At 37.5% G+C, this 18,245-nt stretch overlaps 2 protein-coding genes across 2 annotated transcripts; one reads left to right on the top strand and one right to left on the bottom strand.

Annotated features, from left to right (window-relative positions):
• The first annotated feature begins 295 nt into the window (after positions 1-295).
• On the top strand, positions 296-8,242 carry cenpm (centromere protein M). The gene is made up of 6 exons (XM_084715525.1): positions 296-763; positions 2,789-2,865; positions 4,892-4,990; positions 5,372-5,451; positions 5,680-5,771; positions 7,439-8,242. The coding sequence occupies exons 1-6, from the start codon at positions 707-709 to the stop codon at positions 7,586-7,588; spliced, it is 555 nt and encodes a 184-aa protein (XP_084571651.1). The 5' UTR covers positions 296-706; the 3' UTR covers positions 7,589-8,242.
• Positions 8,243-13,101: 4,859 nt separating this feature from the next.
• On the bottom strand, positions 13,102-15,548 carry mb (myoglobin). Its single transcript, XM_084715524.1, has 4 exons — positions 15,406-15,548; positions 14,554-14,639; positions 13,738-13,957; positions 13,102-13,637 (listed from the first exon to the last, which is right to left on the bottom strand). Exons 2-4 carry the CDS (start codon positions 14,634-14,636, stop codon positions 13,497-13,499), a joined length of 444 nt encoding a protein of 147 aa, XP_084571650.1. The 5' UTR covers positions 14,637-14,639; positions 15,406-15,548; the 3' UTR covers positions 13,102-13,496.
• Between the last annotated feature and the right edge of the window lie 2,697 nt (positions 15,549-18,245).

The raw sequence follows: 18,245 nt of genomic DNA, 5'->3' as shown, positions 1-18,245 counted from the left end.
ATATTCACTTTTAAAAAGCTGAAATCAGAATTTTTACTTTTTTCCTTAAAACAAATGCTCAAACCAATTAATTGATGATTAAAATAGTTATAATGGTTAATGCTATAGTTGACAACTACTTGATTAATTGTTGTAACATACAGTAATGTAAAATTAGGCGTCTCATGGTGTTGAGAGGGACTGAGATACATAGACAGAGGACCAGTGGAATGATTTTTTTTTTTTTTTTGTTAGGTTTTTTTTTTTTTTTTTGCCTTTTGGTCCTAGCATTTATCAGTGTTACTTAAGTATATTTTAAATTGTTTGTATAAAAAAGAAGGGAAAAGAAATTATTATTATTATATTATTATTATTATTATTATGAAAAACTTAAGTACTGTCATTGTATTACCTGCTGTTGTGCACCGTTTTTTAGTTCGTGTCGAGGCCTGAATTACCGGTAGCGCATTTTGCTCTTAATGTACAAAAGCGTTTGAGGCGTGAATTGCAAATCGGCCTGTAGGTGGCAGAAAGTAACTGTCTATTCACGGAGGACGTGATGCCGTCACCTGGGTGTGAAGGACAGACGTCATCACGTCAGGCGCGCGTTCAGAAAAGAAGCGCGAGTAGTAAACATGAAATGCTCGAAAAGACCGGAGAATCAACACAGGATTTATTGACTAAATTGCCGAGACCGAGACTGTTCTGAGTGTTCAGTTGTGTCAGGATGTCGTTGTTGAAGCCGTTTAGTAAACTGCCTGGTTTGAACACAGCGAACATCTTGGTGAGTTTCTGTTATTAGCGTGAACCAAACGGAGACAAACCGCCGAGTTTAACGTTATATGGAGCAACTTCAGACCTGTTGAAACAAAGCAGCGGGTACTTTGATAGTTTACACTGTTTAAGCTGCTCTCTGGGTGAATCAACGGTGGAAAAATAGTGTTTTAGAGTGAGGACACATTAAGTTAACTCAGTCATCGGCGTGTGCTTCTTCCCCTTCCAGTGCACATTTAGTCACTGTTTCTTGTCTGATGTGGATATATTTCTATCTGTCATGTCATGATATTTGTAGTCAGTGGTGGAATGTAACAAAGTACTTTTACTTAACTTACTTAAAACTACTTCATTTGAGTATTTGAATTTTCTGCAATTTTACACTTCTACTCTACTACATTTCAGGGGAAAATATTGTCATTTTTACTGCAGTACATCTATTTGATACCTTTATTTACTTTGCATATTCAGGGTAATAATAGAAAATTTATGAACAAATAAATTACGACGCATTATTATGGCTGACGATAAGACTGATGAAACTGAAATATAAGCCCCACCGTTACCAGCTGCATCAATAAAGTAATGAACATGTTAATGCCAACATTCAGTAATTTTATATACATTGTTTTGCCATTCTGCATGATTATTTTCCTTTTTGTATTTTAAGTATATTTTGATGCTAAAACTTGCATGCTTTTCTTCAGTAAATTTTAAATGCAGGACTTTTTCTTCAACCAGAGTATTTCTAAATTATAGTATTGGTACTCCTACTCACTTCCTCCACTACTCTTTTATATAGGCTATATCCTGCCTGACATAATTAGAGCTGCAGCAATTAATTGATTATTAATCGATTTTGAAATTAATCACCAACTGTTTTGATTATCGTTTTTAAGAAGGAAAAAAAGTCAGACATGAATATTTTTGGTTTCTTAAGCCTTCTCTGGCAGTAAACTGAATGTCTTTGGGTTGTGAGCAAAACAAGACATTTGAGGACATTTTCTTGGGCTTTGGGAAATACCGATTTACCGAATATACCGATTTACATATTTCCACCAACTATGAATTAATTAATTGAGAAAATAATCATTAGTTGCTGACCTAGACATAAAAGCATAACAAAACCATTCACCATTATTGTGCAATACTGGATAGATAAAAACCTCCTCAAGATTCTCAAAAACTCTTTGGTGGTAAAGCTCACAGTACAACTTGTCAGGAGAGGTTTCAGGTGGACATGTATTTTATTTTTTGGTGTTAGCTGGTTAAAAGGTGGGGGATCACTGTCCTAATGCAGTGGTGGTTTTAGTTGTAAAGAAGACCAGCCAGAAATGTGTTGGGGCCCTGTGCATGTTATGTGGCATACAGTCAGCGTTATCAGGGAGCACAGGAACTAATGTATTCCCAGACTCAAAGGTAAATTTACACAATAAACACTGTCAACACTGTGGTGAATTGAAACACCACAATGTAGCACGGCATCAAAAATTATGATAAGATAATCATTTATGGATCCCCCAGAGCGGAAATTCAGGTGTTGCAGCAGCACAAGGGCAGAATAAGTACAGATAAAACCATCAGATGGTACCAAATTACTGTTCCACTACTTGGCTGACTGAAGCAATGGATTAAAAATTTTACTCAACGAAAGGTATAGAAGTATTACAATAATTGTACTTACTTGCAATATTTTAAAGTTACTAGATCCAAGTGACATTTGATAACATTTCTGTTCATATTATATTTAAAGAAGGTGTATACTGTCAGATAATCAAAACAAATTTAACTCTCACATGCAGTGGAGTAGAAGTAACTTACACACAATGTAACACTGTGATAAAGTACCAGCATCAGCTCAGTACTTCAATAAATCTAAGCGTCTTGTTACTTTCCTCCTCCTGCTCAAGTTCAAGCCATGTTTTTAAATTACATCTTTAGATGGAGTGGAGAATATTCTTTTGTACTTCACTTTGGCAGTCTGTTGCAAAGTCTTATCATCAGATTTTGTGCTGACTTGTGTTCTTTCCTCCAGCTGGTGGAGAGCGAGGAGCAGTTTCAGCAGAGTTTAGCAGACGCTCTGGTGGAGGAGACTGCTGTCACCGTGAATGTGTGAGTACTCCACCATCCTGTTAAACTGCTGGAGTCAGCAGGAAACCATCATTAAGCACACAACTGGAAACACTATCTGCTGCTCTGTTATTGGAACCAAACTTGTTTTATGTGAATTGTTTTGTATGTCTCAATGCAACAGTACCAAATTATTTACTAATGATTGATTCTTGATAGTCAAACGCTCAGTGAATAATTAACAAAGTGTTTCTTTACATTCTTTCTTTTGTTTAGATCTCTTGTATAATTGGTGTTGCAGACTTTGGGAAAACTGAGGGTTCAGCTTAAGACTGTTCTGCTGGGTTCATTGTCGGGTTGATGCTCTGGTCCACAAGCAAGTTTTTTAGCCCTGTAAATAATTTCACAAGAAGTCAAGAAAAGAAATATTCTGAAGCATATTTTCCCGATTAAACAGAAAAATTCAGTTGTACACCTTCTGAATTCAAGTTTCTGTCTTGTACTGAACTAGGACCAGGGTCCAACATTTATATTTTTTTTCTCTTGCCCAGTTGGACAAGTGGGCTAGAATTGCCCACAGTCTATGTTTTTTCTTGCCCCATACAAATTGTTTTATTTATTAGTGGCTATCAAATAACAACAAAGACCAAGTTAATTGTTAAGTTAAGTCATAGTTATTCTAGGGCTGCAAAGTCTGTAAAATGTCAGATCTCAAAGATATTCAGTTTAATATGATAATACATGAAGAAAAGAAGGAAATCTCCATATTTAAGTGGCTGAAAACAGCATTTTTGCCTGAAAAATTACTTTAATAATTAATTGATTACCAAAACATTCTTGACTTGCCAAATTTACTTGCCCGGCATGGCATCTTACTGGCCCCTGGCAAGCAGGCAAGTCTTATTGCTGAGCCCTGAAGACCTTGTAAACCTCACTGTAAAACACAGCTCATTCAAATGCAACAGAAACAAAACATAACTCACCGAAGCTGTCTTGGTTTATCTTTCCACTGTTCCAACAATCATCAACTAGTGTGGTCAAAGTTTGATTGTGAAAATATTCTACATGCTTCTTTTCCCCGGTTCCTCCCTCTGCCGTTGCTGGGTTAGCTCTTTTAACTAGAGTCTGTCACTGAGCAGCAGCTCTCACTTCTTCTTCAAAGGCAAACATTAACTAAAAAAAAAATAATAATAAAATGACAGTAACTGGTGATGAAGCCAGTTGCCCGTCTATTTGTCAAGTCATCCAACTCTTGTTCATTGTATAACCACAGTTATTGCAATTACCAGCTTACGACTGGTAAATTGTGTTCACATAAAGTTGTCATTACAAGATTTTCTGAATGTCCCAGTGTCTGTCTTGGTACTTAATAATACATGTTAATACTACATGTATACCGAGGTTCCACATCAACCCAAGGCCACAAAAAGTTACTCTGTGTCCACCAAGTTTTATTCCTAATACTGCGAGCATTCATGAGGATGTTTCATTCCACAAAGATCCTGATTCCTTTGCTTGTTTTAGCTCAACATTCTACAAAAATGGCAAAAAGCACTTGTTGCTGCCTCGCTACTGATATGTCGAGGGTAATGTGATCTTACAGAAGAACCAGAAACACAAAAGATGGACTTGAAAAAAATGAAATGGCACTGAAAATTTAGGAGTGAATGAAAGCCTGAGTCTAAGTGACCAGAATATGACACAGAATATGACACGGCAGTACATTACAAGAATGTACTGTCGTTTGTGCCTCCAGTTTCCTCAACTAGCCAAGTCAGCAAAGTCTAGCTTGTTTTTCATCAGAAACAATGCCTTCAGGAAACACCACATCAATAACACAATCAGCACAGCTGTCACAGTTAAGGAAGGCTGTGTTAAGTTGCATTAAATTGTCTTTTCTGTTTTGGTCTCACATAAGTTTACATTTAGGCAATCTAAAATGTAATTTGGCCACCGAATTTCCCTCCATCCCATATGATGATGGTCGTCAACACAGAGCTTCCCTGTCTGTTTACATTTCAGTGGTCATATTCAGTCTGACAACAAGCCTGTTTATTGTACCAATCAGGAGACTAGCTAAGAGTCTGCCTCTGCCCGTGAAGAATGAGGAGAGTCGCCCGAGGATAGACCTGGTGGTGTTTATCATCAACCTGACCTCAGAGCTCAGGTAACTTTCTGTTCCTCCTCCTTACCTGTATGCATTTCCTGAGCACCTGAACACACGGGTAAAATATCTACTCTGTATTCTAGTTTTAGTTTGTCTGAATAATGCATTCTACTTAACAGTATGCTGTTATTAAACAAGTCTCTCTCAAGTCTAAAAATTACTATGACTATGCTAATATACTAGTCTTTACTATAAACTAGTGGTAAAGTACACGGCCTGTCATGTAGAAAAGAGCTACTGACTTCTTGAGCTAGATTTGGTTTATGTGTTGTATGATTTATCAGGAAAAATTACTGTGCACTCCAATTATTCAGAAACTGTCAAAATATAATTTACTAGTTCATCCTGTGAAATGTACTGTGTTATTTTGTTTTCTTATAGTTTCCAGTCAGCAGAATCTTCTCTGAAGTATTTGGACCCTGGGTATTTCCTGGGAAAAGTCTGCTTCATGGTCACTAACGGTACGGCAGTGGGTTAACTTCTTTTTTGCTGTCCTCGGCTCCTTGAATCACATAAAGGAGAACAAAACAGGAGCAGTGTGGATGAAATGGAACAGAAAGATGAACAAATTTTCAGTATTTATGTACATTATCCCTCTCTATATTGTTGTGAAATGACCAACTTTAAGCTCAACCTTTTCTTGGGTGTCTCTCTGACTGGCTGCCCTCCTGTGCATCTGTCTCTTGTAGCTCGTAACGCTCTGGTCCCCACAGAGCGCCTGGACGCCGTCAGAAACCTGGCCGCATCGCTCCACTGCCCCTTGCTGTTTGCAGAGGATCAGGTTTGTGTCAGTTTTTGTCACAGACACTGAAGATGTTTTAAACCTAAGACATCATTTCAGAGATAAAGTTATGTAATTATCACTGTAATACAGCAAGAGGGCAAGTCATGGATTTACGCTACTGATGGTCACAGTTTGAATTACCTGGATGAGTTTTCAACCCTTTCAGTGATTGTTGTGTTTTGGTACAGACTATCTAACAATCGGTATCAGCAACAATCAACATTGTAGTGCCTTTCTTCAACATCTGTGATGTGAAAACGTCAGATTTCCATAAATTCAGAGAAAGTAAAGGTGTATGTTCGGGCTGTAATGATTATTTTCATCACTGATTAATATTTCAATTAGGTTTTTGAATAATCGAAGTTGCTGGTCCATAAAATGTCAGAAAATTGTGAAAAATGTTGATCACTGTTTGCTAAAGCCCAGAACGATGTCCTCAAAGATATTCAGTTTACTGCCATAGAAAATATTCATATTTTAGAAGTTGGAATCAGTTTTTTTTTTCTTAAGAAGTTACTCAAACCAGTTAATCAATTAAGAGAATAGCGATTAATTTAATAATTAATTCTGACTAGGTTAACTGTTGCAGCTCTAGTGGGCATCATGTGCCTAGTCCAGTTTTAAATTCCCAGTGCACCATGAAGCATTTGTTCTGCACGTAGGCAGACTGGAGTCATGCTACCTGCTTTCATCACAGTTTGTTAATGTAGAAACTCTGTTTGTATTGATATCAACACAGAAACTGTCATCATTACAGATGAGTTCTCCTCCTTCTTCTCCTGCACGTTCTGTAGGCTCCACCTTTGCCTAACCTATAGAGAGTTTCCAAGAGATTTCCAACATGTGAGCACAACAAGTCTGACGTGGACAGTTTCCTGTTGTGTGCTTTAAGTGTTAAAGGGCAAATTCAGAAATGTCCCGCCCTGATTCTAAGAAGATTGTTCACAGTTCACATCTGAAAATGGCTTTAGTATGTTTTAAGAATGCTGAAATATTTAAGCAGTAATATTAGATATTAGGGCTGCAATTAATGGCCATTTTTATTATTGATTAATCTGCAGATTAGTTTCTCAATGGACCATTTTTTATTTAAAATGTTTGAAAATAGTGTAAGATTTCCCACAGCCTAAGATATTCAGATTACTATAATATATAAGAAAGAAGCGCATCAAATCCTCACATTTTAGAAGCTGGAACTTTTTGCTCACCAGAAGACCAAACTTATTTGATTGTTAAGATAATGATACTCTTGATTGATCGTTGCAGCTTTATCGAGTGTAAAATGTTTTCGTATCTAACAAGCCTGTCAGGAGACATTATACACTTCTAAACTAAAAGTGCTGATTGTTGTGACAGTTGATTGTGCTGCAGGAGGCTGTTCAGTCTTTTTTTGTGGAGTTTCAGTCAGCACCATCTGCCTTTTAGCTAACACTGTCACTTTTGCTAGCTGCAGTAGCTAAGAAAGCTCATCCTTTCATAATGGGCAAGTGAATGTTTTAGCAAAAATGTAACTTGAACCCTGGAAAACCCCTAAGGAGGGTCTTTGCACCTGTGGATTATGTACCTGTGCTTCTGCTGTTGTTGACAGTAGAACATCAAATGTCTCTTTGTTGTATTTTTCTGTTTCTTTAAAAAGCAGCATTGTGTGATGTTCTTCCCCTCAGACACCAGACGGTGTGACCAGTGCTACGGAGCGACTGCTGACCATCCTGAAGGTGGCAGCCGGCCACGTTCCCATGGCTACCGCTCTCTACCTGTCCAGCCTGACTCGCTGCACGGTGCCCCCAGACATCGACCAGCCGAGCTTTGATTAACTCTCTGAAGGGATGTCCGTCTAACTTTGATGTACATATTTATTTGTAGCAGTCCATTACAACTGGACTCCGCACAACACATCAACAACCAAACATATGTTATTTCCACCAATCATTTTACATTACATGTTTATGCGTTGGTTTTTAGCTGCAGTAACGGTGTGCTTTTTCCCAGCCGAGCTGGTTACTGAGGGGTTCTTAACCATTTGTGGAGTCGAAATTTTAAACAGTAACTGCTGTGCCAGAATTGAAGATCATACAAATGCCAGTTTCATGAATAATTCTGTCTCCTGAAGTGTAAAGAAAACAGCAGGCCTTTTTCACACAAGATATTTTGGCCTGTCAGAGTAGGAAAACAGGTGTAAATAAAACAGGGTAATTAGCTGCTTCAGTTCCAGGGTACTGGTATTGTGCATGCTGGCACACTGGATTAGTAACTGGTACACTTAAATAGAACAGAGCCATCGTTAACGTCATTAGTAACACCTGTTTTTCCTACAATGACAAGTCAAATCTGCCTGCAGCAAATGACCACTGACCTCCCAGTTTAGTTTTGACATTTTCAGAGTATGTACTGGCCTATATAGGTGTTAGATGTCCAATCGATTGAAGACTTGCACACTCATGGTACACCCACACAGATGATTTTAATTATTTTGGCTGCTCTTCTCTGGACTGCGTGGGCGTGTACAGTCTGTGCATGACTGACATGTCCGTGACTCTCCAGTGTCTCCAGTCTTTTCCAGTGTGGCTCTGATTGAAAACACCTGCGTGGGCGTGCAGGCCTAATAAATTATACTGTGTTGTCAAATTAACACACATCATCCTCTGTTGGCCAATAAAAAAAACTGATGCTGCACAGCTTCATTCAAAGCTGCACAGTATTTCTCTATTACACAATACTGTATGTAAGTATAATACAGTACAGTATTCTTTCTGTGTACATACTGTGCAGTGTGTCTGTGATGCCTTTAACAGGAAAACTTTGTGTCAGTACAAGTAAATAAAAGACTTCTATGATCAATAAAAACAGGTTGGACCATTTATCCCGGTTATATTGACACTTTGAATGGTAAATTTACAGTTTAGTTAAATTAATGAATATGACAAAACATTGCAATCTGCTTCTGGGCGAGCTGTTATGAAACACAACATAATCAATCATTCACACATGTAAAGCTTAACAATAGACCACTTCATTACTTAACATCAGTACTGATGTTTAAGTTACTTTCGTTCAGCATCAGTTTGATTATTTAATGTGGTGTTGTTCATACATTTACCTTATTGTGGTATGTGTTGACATTGAAAAATATCTTTTACATACTAGTAGTTTGAATATTTTCATGCTAGTTTCTTCTTCCACTCCACTACATTTCAGAGGAAAATACTGCACTTTCTAAATTGCTGCAATTATTTCACAGCTTTAGTTTACAGATTAAGATTTATGCAAACAAAATATGAAAATGTGCAAGTACACCTGAAACAATTAATTGATTGACAGAGGAATAATTGATACGTTTTGATAATTTTTTAAGCAAAAACATTTTATGGTTCCAGCTTCATAGATGTGAAGATTTGCTGCTTAATTGTTTGGTACAGAAGCATATTGCTGCCATGCCAGAAAAATAAAAACATCAGTATTGTGTTATAATGTGAAAAGTTTATTGTAATGTTGTGTTTCATGTTATCGCAAGATCTTCATCTTATATCATATTTTCATTATTACAACTTTTTGTTATAATAATATACCATTTATATTGCTATGAAGTGAAACATTTTATGTTATAACATAGTAACTTATCTTGTCATAGCCTAAAAATATCTTGTTATAATGTGAAAAACATTTTGCTCCAGTTATAAACTTGACCTTCTAACATGATGGTGACATTTTCTGGTGTCTAATTTTAATTTCTTTCTAATAAAAAAACTGGCTCCACGTCAACAAACTCAAAATATTGCTTTTACATAAATGCATGATGATTAATAATAATATGAGATAAAATAGTTTCAATTTTAATTTACTTCAACTTTTAATAAAGTACATTTTTCTTATGCAACTTTTATAAAGCTTTTTCAATGCAGGACTTTTACTTGTAACAACATTAGCACTTTTACTTAAAGTATTTTAGAAAATCAGAATACAGCTCTTTGACGTCCACTACTTTGACAGCGAAATAATGTCTTGATAGTTTGGACGAGGTAACCTGAGTCCTGGATCTTGTTGAAATAAGTGCTTGACCTCAGTTCAGTCAACAGTCGGTCAGCCGTCAGCAGGGGGGGGGGAGGAGGAGGAGCAGGGAGACAGGGGTGTGTGACCAGAGGCATTGTGCCTGTTGTCACGTCTGCATGCGTGCAAACACATGCACTCACAAACACTATAAATAGTTCATCATGGCAATTATCCATCACATGAGTTAACCAAACAAAGTTATGGCTTCCAGTCAGAAACTGGAAGGACATCAGGGGGTCAGTGGGACTCTGGAATGTCAGTGATAAAGTCAGTATCTCTGGACTCTCTTGGCTCTTATAGTTTTCACAAAGGAAAATGTCCAACCAAAAGAAAAGATTCCTCCTAATTTCCACGTATTGACACAAATGCTGTGGTCTTCGTGGGAAACTTGTTCAAGATGTTTTACACTGAGCGACCTCTCATGTGCCATTGACACATTTTGTTTTGCTCGGCCACCTCAGCATGCTCACATCTTCAGTGCCAACATGAGGATGTTTACCAAGTGTAATGTTCAGCATGGCCACCATCTTAGTTTATCCACCATCTTAGTTAGCTTGTTTACATTTGTTAATTGGCACTAAATACAAAGAAGTTTAATACGTTTCACTGGTATCTGTTTGCAAACTAAACTAGCAGACAAGTGTGAAGTTTGACCTGATGATGGCGCTAGATGAAAAGTCACTGCATCAAAGATGTGACAATGTCTCCAGAGAGGACTGTGAGTATCTGTACCAGACTACTACATGAATTGCTGTGAAACTTAAAAGATATTTTGATAATAAACAAAACTGTCAACCTCATGGTGGCATTAGAGGAGCAGTCTGTGGCTCACCAAAGTCAGTAGGATTCACCCTCTGGAGGAACGGTCGTTGTTTCAGTGGACATTTCCATCCCAGGAGCCCTGCTAGCAACATTTTCTGGTTCCAGTTAGGGCTGAACAATTAACCGAAATTTCATTGAAATTGCAGGAGATGCACTATGTGTTAAATGCATTATGTGTGTCAAACGACCATTTTAAATGAAACATGTTGCAGAAATGTCCTGCCCTGCACATCATATTTTTTACAGACTTAAGAAAACATCTTTGTTTGTACAGATCTTTCCAAAAATTACCCCATATTGATATGTTTTAAATGACAGTAAGAATAATGATATAAAAAATAGCATTCCCTCTAATATTGCAAGTCACATCACAATTGCAATATCAGTCAAAAAAAATCACAATTAGATATTTTTTCAAAATCGTTCAGTTCTAGCAACGAAGAGACTTGTGCGACCTGTGATGAGGGGCCACTGCTTTGTTTTATAAATTATCTTCACATGCAATGGCTTCATACAGGACTTGACGTGCGACCAGTGTATGAGTGGGGAATGAGGAGGACTTATTTGTGGAAAGTGGAGCGTTGGTACTTTACATTAAGTTGATAGAGAGATAAAGTCCATAATATGGCTGCTGCCCAAGGCTCTTCACGTCCACATTAGATCAGGTGACAAGAACTAAAAGAGAGTCTGAAAGATTACCAGCGTGAAGGTCTTTGGTGACATTTTGCTGTGGGTGAAGTGTTCAAGTGGGAGATTTTTGATATGCGTCTATATCTGTGTGCATTTGTTCATGAGAATGTGCATGTGTGCGCCCAGCCACTTAATGTGAAGAGTTTAGTCTCGACCTGATTCCTATCAGGACTGTCAGACTCCAACAATATGCTGGTTTGGATTTCAGATGATATCAAAGACCTTTTTTTCTCTCACATTGACAGCATAGAATAGATGATTTTGTCTCCGTAAAGGACCTCTTACAAGATATAAAAAGATACTGGACTTGATACTTGCACCATGTCAAGCCTAAATGCCCATAACCTAGATACACACACACACACACACACACACACACACACACACACACACACAGGTCAAGACAGTGTGTTTCACTTTTAGTGCATACATAAAAACCATGTGTGTAATCTGTTTATTTTAAATTATATACAATAAAGAATACAACATATATATATATAAAATTCATGTGATAGGAAATATAAAATAGGCCTAAAGAAAACCCTAGAGGAAGTTACTCAGTAGAGTGCAGATCTCTACCAGGCAACCCAAAAAGAATATTTGGTTATAACGCCTTTGTAATCACCATCATTTTCATTAGTAATTGTAATTTAGTTAGATATTTTTCTCAGTAACTGTGACAAATTACAGTTGCATTCATTTTGTAATTTGATTACATCTAACTAGTAATTTGTAATAGTTACTCTGCAGCACTGCTAATACCCTAATAGACATTTGTGTGACATTTTGTCGTAATTAGCGTATGAATTCTTGATTTATGGTTAAAAATGTGTTTTGTGAGGTCACAGTGGCTTTTGACCTCTTCAGTCTTGAATCAGTTCATCCTTGAGTCCACATGGACGTCTGTGCCCCGTTTGAAGAAATTAACTCCCAAGTGTTCCTGAGATCTCGCCATCATGAGAACGGGATGACCCAAAAACACAATGCCTGTGGTCATGACTGGCTGGCATGGACCCAAAAAAAGTTTTTTCCAGGCTTTTCAAAGATCACAAAGGTCCCTCAGCAGACAGTCGTGGATGTGCACCAAAAACAGTTAGGCCGGATTGTCCCACCGGCACCTGAGATAAGATGTGGACATGGTCCAGGTCCATTGGTCACGAAATAATAGGTCCACCCCAGGACTTGAATTTCACTGAGAGAGCTTGTTTTCATCACTAATGGCTGACTTGTTGGGTGACTGTTGGGTGTAAGATTAATATATAAATATATATTTATTTATTTATTTATTACGAGTTATGGATTTTTAGATTAGACCGTAATCTACGAACTATTTTAATTTGTAAATTAAAATGTTATTTGTTGAGCTTTTTTCGTAATGATAATTTAAAGTTTCAGTGTGTGAGATTTGAAGGGAACTATTGTCAATATTTGGCAGAAATATAATATTCATCAGTATGTATTCATTTGTGTATAATCACCTGAAAGTAGCGACTATGTTTCTGTTACCTTATAATGTTTATATCTTCTGAGGGTGTGGTTCCTCTTCATGGAGGTGTTGAGGTACCGTAGGTTCTCCCACATGCTTGGAAGGGGAGGGTGAAATAAGGTGTTTCTGAAAGTTCACTGCTGCTACTAAATCCAACACACTGGTCCTTTTAATGAATGAATCTGAAAACGTTCATGGACCCCTATTTGAATACCACTGTTTGTTTTTTATATTCAGGAAAAGAATAAAAATTTGAGATGTGACTAAAAAATAATGAGCCGATAAGATTGACAGACTTTTATTGGTAACATGAGACAAGAGTTGACAATATGTTGTTAGACAAGAATCATGATCAGTTAACAGGTTGAACTGGTTAATCTCACTGAACTGAAAACTTAAATGAATTTAAGTGACATGAAGAGGTTACAGAGAAATGAATAATAGAAAAAACTTACCATATAACCCAATCTAGTATGTTAATGCAGCTATAAAAGATACATTTCTGAACCATATTATGTTCTTTAACTCTTATGCTGATGTTGTTATGGATTTCATTGCAAATGAGTTAATGTATGAATACAGAGGATTAAACTATTTGATTTTCAAAAAAGGACATGCATGTGGGAAATTTTCTCGTCTGTCATCTGACCCCGGCATGACTCATGGGAATTTTATCTTCACCCCTTGAAGCCCACCTCTTTGTAGTGGGCATCGATGTCAGCGATGACAGTGGCCATCACGTTCCTCAGGGCCTGCTGCCCGGCGGCATCGAGTCCTGCCTTCTCTGCCATGACTTTGACAATGATCTCAGAAATCAGCTGAAGAGAAAACACAGAGAAACTGCTTTAAAATCAGATCAGAGGACAAAGAAAGTGGGTTGCAACAGATGCCACGTTATCTCATGCACATCCACCTCACCTTGAAGTTACTAATGGAGACCTTGTGCTTTGTGGCGTGGGTATTGGCCAATGGTTTGAGGATGGCAGCGTGGTCGCCTTTGGCCTTCAGCAGGTCGCCCAGTTTCTTCAGCACGGTTGCTCCATGGGCAGAAACAGCTGCGTTACCAGCCAGGTCACCCTGGGCAATGCCGGCAAACTTGGGGAACAGTTCCTGGGTGGCTGGGTGCTCTGTAAATAAACTGAGAAGAAAAAAAAATGTGAGGATTCAATATGGGTAATTTTAGTTTGAAACATTCAATACGTAACTAAGATGATCAATAAAAATAAAGCTGATCTGTATTGTAAGACGTGTCGTCAAACTGGCCTCTGTTGGTCTCAGAGGCTGTGTTCAGTTTTATGTTCATGGATTTTAAGTATTTCAAATACAAGCTCAAAGTATTTTGTTACAAATTGTATCTTATTTTTTTTCTGCCCAGCAAAATACAAATGGCAAAATATTCAAAAGTAATTAAATACATATTTTAAATACATTTAATTGATATCTCTTACCCCACCAGGGTTATAGCTATAACCGAAGCCAATGAGGTCATGTCCTCTGTGTTTTTTTAGCAACTTGGGGGACGACCAAAATTCTATTCTCAGCAGTGGGGGGAACTTTTTGAAACAGCATTTCAACTTTCACATTGGGAAACAAAACTTACAGAAAATCTAACTGCCTAGTTAAGTGAAAAAATAACAGCATCCTGAGTTGCATTTTAGAAAACCCTGTCTCACAGCCCCGTGAACCACCTGGCCCGCAGGAAAGAGTTAATCTTATCTCATCAGAGCTACCGACCGGGTCAGAACCAGGCTGCCGTGGGTGTTGTAGTCCGCCTCCACTGGACCCCAGTACTTCAGAACCATATCAAAGTCAGACATGATCTGACAAGAAGCAGAGAAGGGTCACAAAAACACTGATTTGTGGAATAAAAACACGTTCTGTCACAGAAAATAAATGATAATGAGAAATAAAAACAGACAGTTCCTTGATCATGTCAAGTTACACAAACAGGCGTATCCTTTTGTTCCGGTATCATTACAGTTCTTCTGTTTAATTTGATGGCCAGGAGCCAAGAGCTGCTGCATTCAAGAGCAACTCATTACTAGAAAGAGGCAGATACATAACCCCAGCTGCCCTCACTGAGTCTGTAATGTAACCTGCATAATTTATACCAAGTGAAATCAGACGCAGTCGGCTTTGATGCCCTTAAAACTGACACATGTTAATAAAAAGTGCATATAAACAAAAGATTTCTTTCTTCAGTAAAGACATCTTTTCTTCAAAGACAGTTATTTCAGTTATTACTCAGGATATTTTTTCTTGCAGAAATTTTAATTTGAGGACCTTTGATAACACTTAAAACCAGCTTTATTTCTTATAACTTAATGCATAAAACTTTCCAGGGTATTTCTCTGCATTCTGAATGCAAAGTAGAGCCAAAGTACAGTGACGTATGTTTGAATTCCTCAATACCAAATTATTATCAAATTCTGCCGTAATAAAACCCTTATTATTATGTATTTTTCGTTTATATTTATTTTGATTACTTTTATTCTCTGTTAGTATACTCAAAATCAGCACACTTTATCATTAAATTGGAATTATTCTATTTTCAAGCATGAAACAATTAAAAAAGACAGTACCTACCTGCAAAGTAATAAAATATCCTGTGTGACTAAACCAAATTCTTCTTGACCTAAATCAGCCCCCTCACCAAAACTGACCTTTTATACTTCCTCCCTCTGTCCTGTCACCAAATTATTCCAGCCCGCCCCTCTTGTCTACCTCTCTCCTCGCACGTCTCTTCAAATCTCTTCACAACACCTCTGGTCTTAATCTGGAAACTTTTTCATTCGTCTCTGATATGATTATGACTCGGGGAGTCTTTTTATTTTCTGTTTCATCTCTCCAAGCCTTTATATGCCCTGGTTAATCTCATTTGAGTAAAGAAGATCATATTTACCCGAAAAGATATGCAAGCAGATAAACTGTCTGTGTGTGTGTGTGTGTGTGTGTGTGTGTGTGTGTGTGTGTGTGTGTGTGTGTTTAGATTAGATACAGCCAGTGTTTGGGTCACCAGGTTTATGTTTTGGCAAAGCAATCAACTAAAAACTTGGGAGAAAACATACAGATTTATTTCATGTCATTATTTTTTATTATTATTATTGATGAGATGCAGTTTGTGTGAAGGATACAATCATGTAAAACTCGGGGCTTCATAGTGATTTTAGAGCAGCTAGAAGGTGTTATTAGACCCAGCATGACGTGGTTTAACTGTACTGACTGTATTACGCCACTAGCCAAAACTAATGCTGTCTCATATAACAGTCCTGCATTAAAATCCTACTTTCATGAAGACGATAACGGGTTTTTGTTGAAACTATTTGAAAGCGCAAGGTGTCAACTTTCTGGTCAGTTTGGAGGCTGTTGAATTGTATTGTGCTGAAGACATTCAGTCACAATGTCTGCCTTATTCTGCCTCTCTGACCCTCCTTTCAGCCACACTGAATAGAGGGAGAGGGGTTACTGCAGGACAGGAGCAAGTGGCTGAATGTGGGAGTCGGGTGACTGGGACAGGTGGACAGGTCTGAGGGCACCTTGTGGACAGGTAAAGAAACAGCAGTGAAGGTTGAAATCTGTACACTGCAACTGCAGCTAATGATTATTTTACATCGTGGACTAATCTACTGATTATTATGTCTCTGCACTGACAGCAGCCAACGGCAGAGGCATTACATTTGCGAGTTGTCTGCCTGTCCATCTCATTCTTTTGAATCGTGTTCTAAAATTGGCACAAACCTCCAATTGGAGTGCAGGATAAACTGATTAGATTTTGGGGGTCAAAGGTCAAGGTCGCCATCACCTCATGTCCATCCCATTCTCATGAATGGGGCAGACTTGCTCATGATATTCCTGGAACGCCAGGGACAGAATGAACTGATTTGAATTTGGTGTTCAAAGTCAAAGGCCACAGTGACCTCGCTAGATAGTTTTTGGCCATAAAGCAACAATTCATACACTAATCATCACAAAATTTCACACAAAGGTCAAAGGTCAGCTTCATTGTGACATCATAATGTTCATCTTTCTATCAGTCCTGAGTCATCCTCTGTAAAAATAATCTCTACATAAAGACAGCTTGTTTCTCATTTGATATTGTTTACTGAAATCATTTGTCAATATAATGATAACTTCCATTTTGAAAAAAAACAAAAACACTTAATACCTTATATTATATATGCATATATTAAATGAGTCTGGACAGCAGCTTTACTGGTTGGCATCGTACAACCGTTTTCATTATGGACTTATCTGCGAATTATTTTCTTCATTAGCCGTTTTTAGTTTGTCCAAACTGTAAAAATAGTGAGAAACGACACCTTCACAAGACTCACATTGTCCAATTAATAGTCTGAACAAAATTATTGCATGTAAAATGACAGTTGTGAATTCATTTTCTGTCAATCAACTAATTGATTAATTGTTTAACATGCATTTGTACAACTGTATAAACTGTCATATTTTATAAGGTTTTTGTATGTTTTATATGCAAAAACTTTTTAACTAAAGCTGTCAACAAAAAATGTTGTGAGGTAAAAAGTACAATTTTTCACACTCAGCCTTCAGCATCACTCATAATGCATTAATTCATACATTTCTACATTTACTGTATTTGGCAGACAGTTATAAGGGCTTAAGGACACTTCAACATGTGGACACGAGGACAACTCGCAACTCTCAAACAATCAAGTATCTCTGCATTTATTATTGCCATGAAACATAGTTATCATATAATAATTAGAAATTGTCTGAAAATATATATATATTATATATATATATACCAAATTTTTTGTAAGATATTTAGGAATATGTTTTAAATTTGAGGGATACAGCAAAGCAAGGCAACAGTGTACAAGTTAGCTGGGGATTTTAAACTCATAACCATCTGTAAAATGTCTCTGGCATTTTAATGGAAAAACCATTAAAATTCATACATGCAGCAACACACAGACACGCACAGGAAGTCAGGGTTGTTCAGCGTAACACCAGCTGCATTGTTTTCTATAAACCAGCTGTAATGATAAGATCAGATATTCCTTTATTAGTTCCACAACAGGGAAATTTTCATTATTCAGGACTCGTTAGGTCCTTTTACTGTGGCCACTGATGACTTAAATTCTCCTCAGCATCTTTAAATAACGGGGTACCTAAATCAGTCTCCATCATCCTGTAGCTATAGATAAACCTCTTTCATGGCAGCCATATTGGATAAAATATCTCTGTTCTGTGTAGCAGAGCCTTTCTAGTGATCCGACATGCACGACAGCAGCACCCTGACTCTGTTTGATCTGAATGGTACAGAACCTTAATAAGTGTCACTGGCAGGGGTGGAAGTAACTAATTACAAATACTCAAATTCCCGTAAGTAAGTAGTTTTTTTGGTACTTGTACTTTTATGGTTTGATTTTCAAGTCTGTACTTTTACT

This window comes from Lutjanus erythropterus, chromosome 3 (assembly GCF_056507025.1).
Source record: "Lutjanus erythropterus isolate fLutEry1 chromosome 3, fLutEry1.hap2, whole genome shotgun sequence".
Lineage (NCBI taxonomy): Eukaryota > Metazoa > Chordata > Actinopteri > Lutjaniformes > Lutjanidae > Lutjanus > Lutjanus erythropterus.
Note: the sequence above shows the minus strand (reverse complement) of the source record. Positions and strands in the feature narration are given on the sequence as shown.

Bases quoted from the DNA above. Each gene is read 5' to 3' on its own strand.
- cenpm (XM_084715525.1), top strand. From the start codon at position 707: ATGTCGTTGTTGAAGCCGTTTAGTAAACTGCCTGGTTTGAACACAGCG. The intron at 764-2,788 runs GTGAGTTTCTGT...TCTTTCCTCCAG, and splicing joins TGAACACAGCGAACATCTTG to CTGGTGGAGAGCGAGGAGCA. The intron at 4,991-5,371 runs GTAACTTTCTGT...GTTTTCTTATAG, and splicing joins AACCTGACCTCAGAGCTCAG to TTTCCAGTCAGCAGAATCTT.
- mb (XM_084715524.1), bottom strand. From the start codon at position 14,636: ATGTCTGACTTTGATATGGTTCTGAAGTACTGGGGTCCAGTGGAGGCG. The intron at 13,958-14,553 runs GTCGGTAGCTCT...TTTTCTTCTCAG, and splicing joins GGCAGCCTGGTTCTGACCCG to TTTATTTACAGAGCACCCAG. The intron at 13,638-13,737 runs GTGAGGTGGATG...TTTTCTCTTCAG, and splicing joins TCTCCATTAGTAACTTCAAG to CTGATTTCTGAGATCATTGT.